This window comes from Cucurbita maxima, unplaced genomic scaffold (assembly GCF_002738345.1).
Source record: "Cucurbita maxima cultivar Rimu unplaced genomic scaffold, Cmax_1.0 Cma_Scf00034, whole genome shotgun sequence".
Lineage (NCBI taxonomy): Eukaryota > Viridiplantae > Streptophyta > Magnoliopsida > Cucurbitales > Cucurbitaceae > Cucurbita > Cucurbita maxima.
In genome coordinates, this window is record NW_019272050.1 from 732,937 (window position 1) to 745,592 (window position 12,656).

Sequence of the window (12,656 nt, forward strand, 5' to 3'; positions counted from 1 at the left end):
AGTCTTTGGCAAAACTTAACCCAAAAAAAAACCCTTAAATTGGATAGATCGGAATAGATTGAGAATCTTTGTGTTGATTGTGATTCGTGAATTCAGTTTAATGTAATTTAGATGGCTTAATGGCTTACAGTTCCTTTGAAAGATCAGAGACTGAACAGTAACTAACCTTCAGTTCAGCATTCATGATAAATAGAGATGAGAAGGGAACAAACTTTTTACGAGATTGGAAGAATGGGCTCACTAATTGGGCTTGCCACGTTTTCCGAGTATCATTGGGCCGATGTTTGACCCACAAGCTCGTATATGGGCCCAAATCTAAAATGAAATGGGCTTTTTTTTCGTGTGAAAAAAAAAAATAATTTATTTTTATGCATTAATACTTTTATCCTTAAATGTTTTAATTTAGTCCCAAAATTTTATATTATATTTTTACTCATGAATTTTGGTTCAAAATTATAGTTTTATTTCGTCCGAGGTAACCGTACCCTTAAACTCCTTTATTTCGAGGCTCGTTTATTTACGTTGTTTTATTTCTTTTCACTTTATTTGTTCGTATTTTCATTGCATTTTTTGTATTTTCTAAACTATTTTTATATTGTATGAAATACTATAAAATTAAAAAAAAATAATAATTTTTGTTGAATTATTCTTCGTTCATTAATTTTTATCTCAAAAAAATATTTTTTGGATTAAAAGGACGGTCACATCCTGTAACAGTAATAATGTCATGTTATTCAAGTGGCAAACCGACATCTTGGCGCGAACTTGGGTCGACATGTCGTCCCAACACTACAATGTTTGATTCATGACAATGACAGGTACACGTAGGAACAGTTAGGAATAGTTTCTGGCCCATTGGCGTGACTTTTATTATTGGTTTTTCTAAAAAAATATAACTAATTTCTCCTCTTCATAACTTAATCCTTCCAAATGAAAATTATGATGTCATAATTTATAAATATTACGCCATATTTGGGAAAAAAATATTTTTAAAAGACGCCAAAATAGACCATAAATCCAAGGACTAAAAAATGGTTGAAACTGAAGACATGGGTTATTGTTTGTTGGTAGTGGAGCGCCCATGATTAATACCCCAAATCCACGTCACTATTTGTTAAAGCTTTAATTACAAGCTAATTAAAAATAAAAATAAAAATAAGTGGTCAAGACGGCGACGTATTATAGTCCTTGGAGCCGTTGGGGATTGGGAGCGGAGCATGGCGTGATCTCTGTCGCTTCCTCCCAGCAACTTTCCCTTTTTCCCTGTGTAATACGGCGTCGTTTTCCCGCTTGGACGCCACTTGGCGACTGGGAAGGTTAAAAAGAGATCTGAAAATCAAAAGGTAAAAATGATTGGATTTTTTTGGTTTTCTATTATATGAATTAATTTAATTAATGTATATAATTTTAATTTTACCTTTATTTAGTATAGGAATGAATTAAAACCACAGTCTCACGATTAAAATTTTAAATAATTGAAATCGTTAGATAAACACGACTCTCCACTGTATGATATTGTCCACTTTTAAGCATAAACTATAGTGACTTTGCTTTGGACTTCCCCAAAATGTCTTGTAACAATAGAGATAATATTCCTCACTTATAAATACATGGTCATTCCCTAGAATAGGGTAAAATAGGGGATGTATGACTTTCATCATCCAACAGACATTACTATTTATACCAATAAAATTGTGAGATCTCACATGGAACCAATGTCAGCTAGAAAGCTGGACCTTGAAGGGAGTGGAATGTGAGATTCTAGGAGAGGAAAACGAAGCATTCTTGATAAGGGTGTGAAAACCTCTCTCTAATAGACGCGTTTTAAAAACGTTAGACTGATGACGATATATAACGAGCTAAAACAAATAATATCGTTTAACAATGAGCTTGAGCCTTTACAAACGTTATTTCGTGATTAGATTGATAGTGTTTTTTTGAAGTCAAAGTGCATGTTTTAACCGAAGTAAAAAACAAGGGAGTTTTTGGTCACACAAGCAACCTCGAAGGAATCATCCATGCGAGGAAAAAATTGGGTAACTCTTTGCGGAAAGCAGCTGTCATTGTGAAACGAACCATCTTTGTCAACTCTTACTTATCTTCCTTTCCCCTAGTCCTTTATCGCAACCACTTAAACAAAGCTTTTCACAGTCCCATCATCCATGGCTCATAAAATCCTCCCCTGTTTCACCGCCAGCGTTTAACCGGACCATGGCGGAGCGGCCCAACAAGGCGGCGGCGGCGGCGGCGGGAATTGGAGTTCGGAAGCTTAAGATTTTCCCTCATGCTTCTAGCCTTGCCTCCATCGAATCCTTATCTCTGCCTCTCGTCTCTGCTTTTTCTCTGTTATCTCCGCCGTTTTTCGAGCTCTCCGGCTGAAATTAACCCTTTATGGTCCGTGATTCTCCAGGTTCAGGAAATCGTGTTCACGGCGGACATTGGCTGCGCTGAATGCCAGAAGAAATTAGCGAATATTCTTTCCAAAATGAACGGTGAGTTTCTGAGAATTTTGGGGCTCTCTTTCTTCCGAATCTAATTCCGATCTTTTGACAATGGTGTCGAGTAGATCAGTTATTTCTAATATGATATTAGAATCATGCTCTTAACTTAGTCATAAAGAATTGCGAATTAGAGTATAGTCAAAAGTGACTAAAGTATCAAATAAATAGTGTAATTTGTTTGAAAACTCAGGGGAGAATTGTTGGAGGGAGTCACACATTGGCTAATTTAGGGAATGATAGTGGGTGGTGTGAGATTTTTTTAGAAGTTCGAAGCAAAGCTGTGAAAGTTTATGTTCAAAGTGAACAATATGTACTATTTACTGTTCTTTTTGGAACCTGGGTTATTTATAATTGAAAGTTCTGAATGATTTTTGTTGTGGATTTAGATACAGAGTCTGTGGTGGTGAATTTGCTGGACAAGAAAGTGATATTGACACGAAAATTACAGATTCCATCCAGTAGAGTTTCAACGGTCAAGAGATTGCTTGGTTCTTCTTTCCGATAATGGTGAAGATATTGTGATATATAATGGAATATTTTCAGTCACATTCGTAGATAAATAAAGGATCATACTCTTTGTTGTCTAGTTTTAGAAATTATTGTTTTTATGAAAATATAAAATATTGAGTTTTGAATGCAACAAAATCATCGTAGATTAATAGATGATTTTTATCAGAGTTGAAAACATTTTAAAGGGGTGAGTCTAGCTGGAAACACATGGCTTTGACTCAATGTAATTATGGGTTTAATTGATGAATGCTCTATTTGTGTCGTTTTGGTTATAATTCTTTTGACATTTTTGTTGTCTATGATTGTATTCTTGGTATATTGATCCGTGAGATTCCATATATAGAGTATGAATACCTCTCAATAGTAGATGCGTTTTAAAATCGTGAGGTTGACGATGATACGTAGCGAGCCAAAGCGAACAATATTTACTACTAGTGAGTTTGAGTTATTACATTATCGTAAAGGCAAGGCGGCACAACCTCCAACCAAGGAATTGATTACGTCTATGTCCCCCATTATTCCTGACATACTATGGTATCTTAGGATGGGTAGGAGCGAGTTGAGTATGTATTGCCATAGAGCAATAGCCACGTCAAGAACTGATCTATCTGCTCCACAGTTTCATAGGGTGACTTCACGGGTACCAAATAAGCCATACTAAGCATCAACATTTCCAATAAGATCATCGTAACGTCACTTTTTCGAGAAAAGAGCTTTACGATCATCGCGAATCATTAAGAAACAAAAAAAGTTAAGTGTTAGAACAATTAAAATAAAAAATTTATTCGAATTATTATTTCGACCATTAAAATCAATCCATTAAAGTGTTGGAATAATTATAATAAAAATAGAAAATTTAAATATTAAAAATAAACCCTTACTTTTAAAAATTTGAGTAAATATAAAATTAATTAATTTTTAAAATACATGTAAAAAAAACATATATTTTTAATATTATTTTATTTAGGAAAAGTAAATAAAAATCGATTTAAATACGCAACTCACTGGATACCGTCTCCTAAAGATAAATCACTATAACCAACGCCGTGGCAAGTGGCCAATACGCTCGGCGCGCCTATCCGTAACTCCGGTAACCGGTTAAGTAAAATCTCGTATTTTGGAAATTATTTACATAAATAAGAATAAAATAATTATCGTGTAAGGATACAAGGCAACGATCTCTTTTCGACGTTCTGTTCTCTGAAGGCCTAGAACGCGTATACAGCGAAAAGGTTGAGAGAGAAACCCTAGATTTATTCCGACTTCAATGGCTAACGACGCTACTCACCGGAAGCACCGCCGATCTGCTTCCGATGAGGAGGAGGAGAAGTCCTCGAAGCGTCATAAGCATCGTCATCATCGCCGCCACCACCACAGACATCGTCACGGTAGCAATAAGAACGAAGAAGAAAGCTATCGTGACCAGGACGATAGTGTTCCTCCTGTTGCTAACCGTAGATCTCGGCTTGAAGATGATGTGGAGGAAGGGGAAATTCTCGAAGAGGATGAGTCTGGCGTTCGCGAGAATGAGAGTGCGATGAAGGAGGCGGATGTGGAATATGGGGAAATTGAAGCTGATGGAAATTCTGATAGAGCTGATCGGTCCATTGTGGTAAGCCTCCATCCAACACTATTGTATGTCAGCTTGACAAGTTGCTTGTTGCTTTACTCATACATTCTGTTTGATTGCCGTGAAATTTTGAAAAAAGACTAGGGCTATTAACGTTTGAAAATCAAAAGTAGTTTTAGGGGTTTGGTTCTTTTAGAAAATGAACAAAGGCATTTTTAACTTGTCCGTAAACAAAGAGCACGGACCTTTTACAGGTACATATATTTTTCTTCGTTCCTGTCAGTTGTCAATTGTGGATTATTTTCTTGTATTTAAATTTAGACTATGATGGAACTTTCACGGTGACATTTTGTTAGATTTATTCAGTGTTTCCTTGCTCATGTAAGAATCTGATTGCACCTCACGAAATCAAGTGAAATTCAAAAGAAGTTTCAGTAGGCGTTTCAATGAAGATTCAGGCTTGCATTTAATTTGTAAGATCTGGTTACGTGTTTCTTACTATGCATCTATGCTGCCTGACTGTAATTTCACTGGGACTTTGTTATGCAAGCACCTGCACTAAGCCTTTACGCTATATTGGTTTTGCAGGAGCATTATTCGGTGGATGGATCATCTAATACCGAGGCAAATTTAACTGTGAAAAAGGGAGCAGGAATCTGTCCTCAAGATCAGAAGATGTCGAAAGAGAAGAATAAGTTAATTAATTTAGTGGACAAAGATGGTTATTATCTAAAAAAGGACTTAGATGAGGAAAGCACGACTTTCTACCAAACTAACAGTGGCCATAAACATGGCAATGATGTTAGCTTTTCCAGAAGTGAAGTGACTGGAACTAAATACGGCGATTTTGAACCCTGTCTAGAGGGTCGTAACAAAAGTGAATTTGATCAAGGATTTCTTGAGTTAGATGAGAGTCGGCACAAACAAATGTCATCTTTTTCCAAAGGTGGCAGTATGAAAATAAGCGACATTGACAATAAAAAAGTGGTAACAGACAGAAGCACCTTGGGGAATTCAAAAAGGCCACAGTTGGAAAGGGCTGAAGATAAGTCCCAGGATTTTACGCCATCAACATCTCATGATCGATTCATTGATGCATCAGATTGTAGGAGTAGATCAAGGTCAAATTCTCACTTCAGGGGGCAATCTCAGTCTCGTGAAACAGCAGAAGAGGAGGTGGAATCCAAGAGGAGTCCTCATCGTGGTTTAGATCGTTTGGGATTTGATGAGTATGCTAGGGGGGAGGGAAGGCATCGAAGCAGGGATACAAAGGACAGAGGGAGAAGTAAGATAGAGGTGGACAGGGACTGGTCAAAGGAAAAAGAACGGGGAAAAAGCAAAGATAAAAATATTGAGAGAGATAAGCACAAGTTTGATGAAAGAGAAAGAGGAAGGAGTAGGGATGGAAGGAAGGAGGTAGAACGAAATAGGAGTAGGGAAAGAGAATTGGATAGAGATAGGAGGAGGGAAAAGGATGTGGAAAGAGACAGGAGAGTGAAGGGAAGGGATCGGAGTAGGGAAAGGGAGGCAGAAAGAGATAGAAGAGTGGATAAGGAAAGAGATTGGAGTAGGGAAAGAGAGGTAGAGAGGGATAGAAGAGCAGAGAAGGAAAGATGTAGGAGCACAGATAGAGAGGGTAATAGGGATAGAAGAAGAGAAAGGGAAAAAGATAGGAGCAAGGACAAAGAAGTGGACTGGGATGGGAGAAGGGATAGGGACAGAGCTCGGAATGATGATAAGGAGGCTGAATATAGTGATCGAAACAGAGACAAGGAAAGGGTGAGGGAGATGTCAAAGGACCGGTTTAGGGACAAAGAATCAGATAGAGAGAGACGAGATGATAGAAATAAAAATAAAGCCAGTGATATTTTAAGTAGTAAGGATAAGTATGGGAACCTTGAACATGGCTATACTAAAGTTTCTAGTAAGCAGTCTAGACGTTATGAGAATGAATCTGGTCAGAATGGAGGAAGAAATGCTTATGAAAAGCATGGTAGTTTTAAGAAAAATGCTCTTGAAGGAGGCGAAGACAATCTAATGAGGTAATTTTTTTTGGTTTCCTTCAGCTAGTGTGAAGCCATTATCAATTATGGTTCAACTTCTCTCTGTATAGTGATGACGTTGAAGAGGAAGAGGATGAGGACATGTCATTTCAATTTGCTGATCAAGAAGAGGAGTACCTTAACAGAATCAAGGAGGAGAGTAGAAGGAGGAGTCGAGCAATCTTAGAAAAATACAAGTGTCAGCAGTTAGAGAAACAAGTAAAGCCTTCTTCGAAGGAATCTGAGAAAGGTAATTTTCAAATATCCCTAAAATTTAAAATTTCTGCATTTACTTGGACTATAATTATTTTCAGGAGAAACCAACAAGTATGGACTTAGGTTCTTATTTGATACTCAAAGTTTCCTATTGCATAATCATAGTATCTGAATATAGTTTATCTTAGCTCCGTTCACCTCCTCTCCCCTTGATGTCACATTGATGTGACACGGTTAATTCACACAGTCTTACCTTCCCACATTTAAGGATTAGGTTAATTTGTAAATCCTGTCTACCTGCTATCTAGAGCAACTGAGTTAAGTTGGCTTCTATTTCTCTTTGAGAGAGATTAAGTTAAAAACTTCTGATGGAGATGTTGGTAGGTCTGCTACTTAGGCAGGCAACTTAGTGACTTTCTCTGTCTCACTTAACGATTTATCTTGACCAGATAAGGATTCCACAGACGATTCTTCTCAATCAGAAGCTGGTGCTCATGCTATTCCAGACTTGGTTGATGGTGTGGTGGATGATAGTGTTGCTGATTCATCGTTTGTTGTGGAAAAATCACCACAACAAAATGGAATAGCTGCGTCTGATAAAACTGCTGGTACCAAAGGACTTGGAGAGGGTACTCCAAAGGTGCGCAGAATGCTCTCTTATGTGAGAGGGTAGATTCCTTTTTTTCCCCTGAAATTCTTTTTAGAACTTCAAAGTCTTATTTGAGCTCCACTTTCTGAAATTTTTGCTGCCGTAGTTATGCCTTTTATTTTATCATCTTAAATTTTTTTGATATTGATAAGTGCAGGCTGAGGGGTCAGATGGAATATTCTGTGACGATATTTTTGGAGAAACACCTGCTGCAGTTCGTAAAATGGTATGAGAAACTATGTTTTTTGCAGTTTTCTTTTTTCCTTTTGTTTAAGGGCCATGAGATATTTTTTCCCCCCTTGTTTGCAGGGCAAAGGAGATGGTTTGCGTATAGAGAGGAGTGGTCTTCATGACAATTGGGACGATGCAGATGGATATTATAGTAAGTATTCAGATATGTTTGTGTATCTCACATGTATGGCTGAGATTTATAAGTGAAATACCATTCACATGCTGTAATACAACACATTAATATTCATAGAAACTGGGATGTATATGGTGAGATTTATAGTTAAAATGGGAGTCTCAGATTATATTATGGCGTGTTTAAATTTTAACGATGCATCTTAATTAAAAAATAAATATGGAGTGGAAGCATGACTGGGTTTCTTGGTCTTGCATTCTTGTCTCTTAGAATCTTAATGCTGTTAACTTATTTCGTGTTTGCATTTTTGGCCTCCAGAAAAATTGTTCTGTTTACATTATTTTTGCCTCTGTTCTGATGCTGTCCATTTAAATTAACTGCTGTAATCGATAGATATCTAATAATCTTGCTGGGATCCACTTACATTAGGTCTTCTGGTATTCTTGTGAAGGTGTTGACTGGTTTAGTTTCATTCTTTATACTGTTATTATTTTTGTCGCCAACGGAGGAGAAAATGGTTGTACGATTCCTTTGTGCATCTAGTCTACTAGATTATTTGTTGTTTTAACTGGATGCTAAAGTTGTTGCAAAGTTTTATTTTATAAAGTTGTTGCAAAGTTTTAGGTTCAAATATATATTTTGCTCTTAAAAAATATATTTCTAGATTTTATAATTTTCTGCATTTGGAAAATATATTTAATTCATCTAGTTTTCTTTTTCTTATTTAACTTTTTTGTGGATTACAGACTATCGATTTGGTGAAGTCCTTGATGGTCGGTATGAAATTGCTGCTGCTCACGGCAAAGGTGTCTTTTCAACTGTAGTCCGTGCCAAGGATCTCAAAGGTGGTCATGATGAACCAGAAGTGGCAATCAAAATTTTGCGTAGTAATGAAACAATGTATGTTTTTCTTGCTTTATTCTAGTGATGCTATTCTGGTGTTCACTTTGTTGCATGTTCAAGTATTTGATGCTCTCCTGCATCCTTTGATATACAGGTACAAGGCTGGTTTGGAGGAGTTGGTCATATTGAAAAAGCTAGTAGGTGCAGATCCAGATGACAAGCGTCACTGTGTTCGTTTTCTTTCAAGTTTCAAATATAGGAATCATCTTTGTTTAGTTTTTGAATCTCTACATATGAATCTACGTGAGGTCTTGAAGAAATTTGGGCGCAATATTGGCCTTAAGCTAACTGCTGTGAGGGCATACGCTAAGCAGCTTTTTATTGCCCTGAAGCATTTGAGAAATTGTGGTGTTCTACATTGCGACATAAAGCCGGATAATATGCTGGTATGTTTTCGAGTTTCAATTCTAGCGACTTCTGTTTTAGTTGGCTCTCTTTTACATGCCCTTGTATTCTCCTTTTTTTTTCTCAATGAAAGTTTGGTTATTTATAAAAAAGGATTTAATTCTATTGAATTGGTTAATCTTAGTTTTTTCTTACGATGCTTGATTAATTTTTCAGGTCAATGAGGGCAAAAATGTGCTGAAGCTTTGTGATTTTGGCAATGCCATGTTTGCTGGTAAAAATGAAATTACCCCATACCTTGTTAGCCGGTTTTATCGTGCCCCTGAAATAAGTAAGTTTTTTGGGTCCTTGTTTTCTACATCTGATGAATCTGGTGGTCTGAATAGTGAATTTATTTTTCATTTGTTACTGATAATTTCTTTCCAGTAATACAAGTTATTACTTCACTGATGTTATTTTGCATGTTGCAGTTTTAGGGCTGCCTTATGACCATCCAATGGATATCTGGTCTGTGGGTTGCTGTTTGTACGAGCTGTCTACAGGAAAAGTCCTTTTTCCAGGTCCTTCTAACAATGACATGCTGCGCCTGCACATGGAATTAAAGGGCCCTTTTCCAAAGAAGATGCTTCGCAAGGTACATTATTTTGATCCACAAGATAGAATTTTAATAGCAATTTGTCTTTCAGTTACAATTTGAAGTTTTAACACGTTTATTGCTACTGATGATTTTTACAGGGAGCATTTACTGACCAACATTTTGACCAGGACCTGAACTTCCATGCTTCTGAGGAGGATCCTGTTACTAAAAAGGTAATTATTTTGACCCCTTTTCCTGGTTTCCGAGTCCAAAGGCACACGTTTTTGAGTGTTGTAGTGTCACGAAACTTCTATTAGAAATTCTGGCATAAATGATTGCTACTTTTTTTAAAGTATTTTCTGGACATCAAAGTTTATTTTTGCAGCTTTTATAGAAAATATTCTCAGTTTGGAGATTTTATGAGACTGGGTTTATTATTATTATTATTATTATTATTATTTTGCATAAGTGGTATTGTGTTTTGAATGTATCACTTGCCACCCAAGGTTTTTATATCGTCAATACTGATTCAGATTTGAATTTTACTTTTGCAGACCATAAAGCGAATAATAGTCAATATAAAGCCTAAAGATATTGGATCAATTATTAGGGGATCTCCTGGTGAAGATCCAAAGATGTTAGCCAATTTTAAGGATCTTCTTGACAAAATTTTTGTATTGGATCCAGAAAAAAGGATGACAGTATCACAAGCATTGAACCATCCGTTCATCACTGGCAAGTGATCAATGATGCTGCTTTTATGACACCAGAGTTTAGTAGTTTTCTTGTAAATTATGACCTAATTCATACAGTTTCTAATCACTTGGTATTGCCAGTCTTATTTGTGATGACCTAAGCTTCTGGCACAATTATGGGATGATTGAATTCAGAAGGGGTCATATTGGTCAGGAGTGGCGGGTTCTTTCAGTGGAATGTACTGTTTCTATTGTAAGACAACTTGCTGAAAGCGTTTCTTCCCCTTGTAATCATTCTTGATTGTGGCCGTTATAAAATTTTGTTCATACTTGTTTTTCCCCCATTATTTCTTTTATTTTGTACTACAAACATTGTCTGTAGTAGGCTTGCAGGGAACTTAGTGGGGACAAAAAAATAAAATAAAACCATTAAATTTACTGCTTTGGTAAATAAAAATTATTCTTTTTCGGAAGACAGTTTGTATATTATATTATATGCAGTGCTTAATTTTTATTTGGTTTTTAATGCTATTACTTTGTGATTTTCCTTACTATTATGGAGGCTGGCAAGATGTTATCTTCTGCAGTCCTCTCTTTCCCACGTCTCTTTCTCTCGACCCATTTTGTTTCTTACTTTCAGGTTCTCAAGTGTCTAATATAGTTTTTCCTTCAGGATGCCTGCTTCTGCTCTGAGAGAACCTTCCAGTGCTTGAGTGATTTAGAGGCACTCAGAAGAAGGTACCTTGGTTTGTTTTATTGTGAGAAGATTGCGATAAAGTTGATATTAGTTAATAAATGTTTGTCTATTTATTTTCCGTAAGGTTGGATTGTTAAATCTGTATAGTCTTCCAGTTCTAATCCATTAATGCTGCTTGTTTGTGAATAGTCCATATTTGCTTTATTCAGACATAGTCAGATGTATATATACTAATGCACCATTATTTGTTTTATTATGGAAAACCTACCTAGTGGAGGGTGGTTGGGGAACGAGGATATGCATAGTAATTCAGAAACGAATGTACAACAAGAATTGTTATTTGTTATTACCACTTCATAATATTCCACTGTATAATGTTGTGTGTAATGTGCATGCAATTGTTGTATGTTTCCGTTGGAACATTTTAAGCTATCGATTGCAGTATCTTTTTTGTGGTATTGTCAATATCATGTTTAACTATAGTTGTTTTCAAATTTTATTTGGTATCTTTAGCTGTTTGAATTTCCTAATGAATTGCATTGTGCTGATCCATGGTATGGTCGTTTATGGAGGCACTAGCATTGGAGAGCTGTGGTACCATGTGAAGTAGTGTTGCAGTGAGTAACGCTGTCAAATATGTTCTTTTCTATCCTTATATGCGAGATAGGAGCCTTGAAGTTTACCTTTTTAAAGGTTCATTATTTTAATAAGATCTCGTTATCTTTTCTAGGGCAAACTTCCCATCATCCCCATTCTCTTGTAAGTATTTCCAATTCCATACAACTCTATTGGCACAGTTTTCTTCTTTGTATTATTTCTTAGAAAGAACACAGAGATTCAAGTTTATGAAAGTATCAAGGATAAACTCTTGGATATCTTAAATACTTGTCGTGTGCACAATAGTTTGATGATAAAAATGAATGCATCAAACTAGCAGAGCTCCTGATCTGAAAAACAAAGCATGAATTTTAGAAATATAAATATATGCAATCTTATTTCAGTCTGAGATCCCTATGGAAGTTTAATATCACGACTTTTGTATCGATATTTTTGTAGGTCTTGGACATATCTAAGAGTGCCTTACTTTTATCGTTGAGGTGTTGCAATGATTTAATTTTCAATTATATTTCTTCCGTGGATTTATCATAAACTAAGGTTAGGGATGAAGAGCATCAACCCAAATGTTGCGGAGTACTGGTGATACAAATGTTGTGATAAGGATACATTCTTTAGTATTTTATAAAAAATTCTATGCAAATGCTTATCATAAGTTGATTTCTCTGCCATGAAAATTAGTTGGTTAAAGGAAATAATTCTACTTCAGTCTTGAGCAATTATATACAATGGAAACGGTGATTTCTTTTGCTACAATAATTCTTACGTTTAATCATAGAATGCAATCTATTTTGTGCTCAGGTGCTAAGAAGCTTGAGCTTGTACTTGATACGTAGAGTTTTGATTTTGAATTAGGTCATTATCATTTTAACATACTATAGTAAATAATGAATAGAATATTACTTTTGATGTAAAGCCCATACTAAATATGAGATTTTGAGATGTTTAACATTTCGGTAGATTGAAAATCAA

General features: G+C 36.0%; 2 protein-coding genes across 6 annotated transcripts; both read left to right on the plus strand.

Moving 5' to 3' along the window:
- The first annotated feature begins 2,017 nt into the window (after positions 1–2,017).
- LOC111467567 lies at positions 2,018–3,281 on the plus strand. 3 transcript variants are annotated; one of them, XM_023112528.1, is made up of 3 exons: positions 2,059–2,328; positions 2,411–2,492; positions 2,888–3,281. In XM_023112528.1, the coding sequence occupies exons 1-3, from the start codon at positions 2,212–2,214 to the stop codon at positions 3,004–3,006; spliced, it is 318 nt and encodes a 105-aa protein (XP_022968296.1). In that variant the 5' UTR covers positions 2,059–2,211; the 3' UTR covers positions 3,007–3,281. The 3 variants fall into 3 exon arrangements, with proteins under 3 accessions (XP_022968295.1, XP_022968294.1, XP_022968296.1); XM_023112527.1 differs by having other exon boundaries at positions 2,018–2,492; positions 2,894–3,281; XM_023112526.1 differs by having other exon boundaries at positions 2,049–2,492.
- An 886-nt stretch (positions 3,282–4,167) lies between these two features.
- LOC111467560 (serine/threonine-protein kinase prpf4B-like) lies at positions 4,168–12,355 on the plus strand. Of its 3 annotated transcripts, none has more exons than XM_023112513.1 (17): positions 4,168–4,623; positions 5,170–6,623; positions 6,695–6,873; positions 7,289–7,479; positions 7,646–7,714; positions 7,798–7,870; positions 8,599–8,752; positions 8,850–8,892; positions 9,004–9,141; positions 9,317–9,431; positions 9,571–9,734; positions 9,836–9,910; positions 10,232–10,412; positions 10,514–10,625; positions 11,046–11,110; positions 11,642–11,686; positions 11,800–12,355. In XM_023112513.1, the coding sequence occupies exons 1-14, from the start codon at positions 4,279–4,281 to the stop codon at positions 10,531–10,533; spliced, it is 3,201 nt and encodes a 1,066-aa protein (XP_022968281.1). In that variant the 5' UTR covers positions 4,168–4,278; the 3' UTR covers positions 10,534–10,625; positions 11,046–11,110; positions 11,642–11,686; positions 11,800–12,355. The 3 variants fall into 3 exon arrangements, with proteins under 3 accessions (XP_022968281.1, XP_022968282.1, XP_022968280.1); XM_023112514.1 differs by having other exon boundaries at positions 9,013–9,141; XM_023112512.1 differs by having other exon boundaries at positions 4,279–4,623; positions 8,850–9,141.
- The last annotated feature ends 301 nt before the right edge of the window (positions 12,356–12,656 follow it).

Coding starts and splice junctions, on each gene's coding strand:
- LOC111467560 (XM_023112512.1), top strand. CDS start 4,279: ATGGCTAACGACGCTACTCACCGGAAGCACCGCCGATCTGCTTCCGAT. Junction 7,715..7,797: donor CTGCTGCAGTTCGTAAAATG/GTATGAGAAACT, acceptor CCTTGTTTGCAG/GGCAAAGGAGATGGTTTGCG. Junction 9,142..9,316: donor TAAAGCCGGATAATATGCTG/GTATGTTTTCGA, acceptor TTAATTTTTCAG/GTCAATGAGGGCAAAAATGT.
- LOC111467567 (XM_023112526.1), top strand. CDS start 2,285: ATGCTTCTAGCCTTGCCTCCATCGAATCCTTATCTCTGCCTCTCGTCT. Junction 2,493..2,887: donor TATTCTTTCCAAAATGAACG/GTGAGTTTCTGA, acceptor TTGTGGATTTAG/ATACAGAGTCTGTGGTGGTG.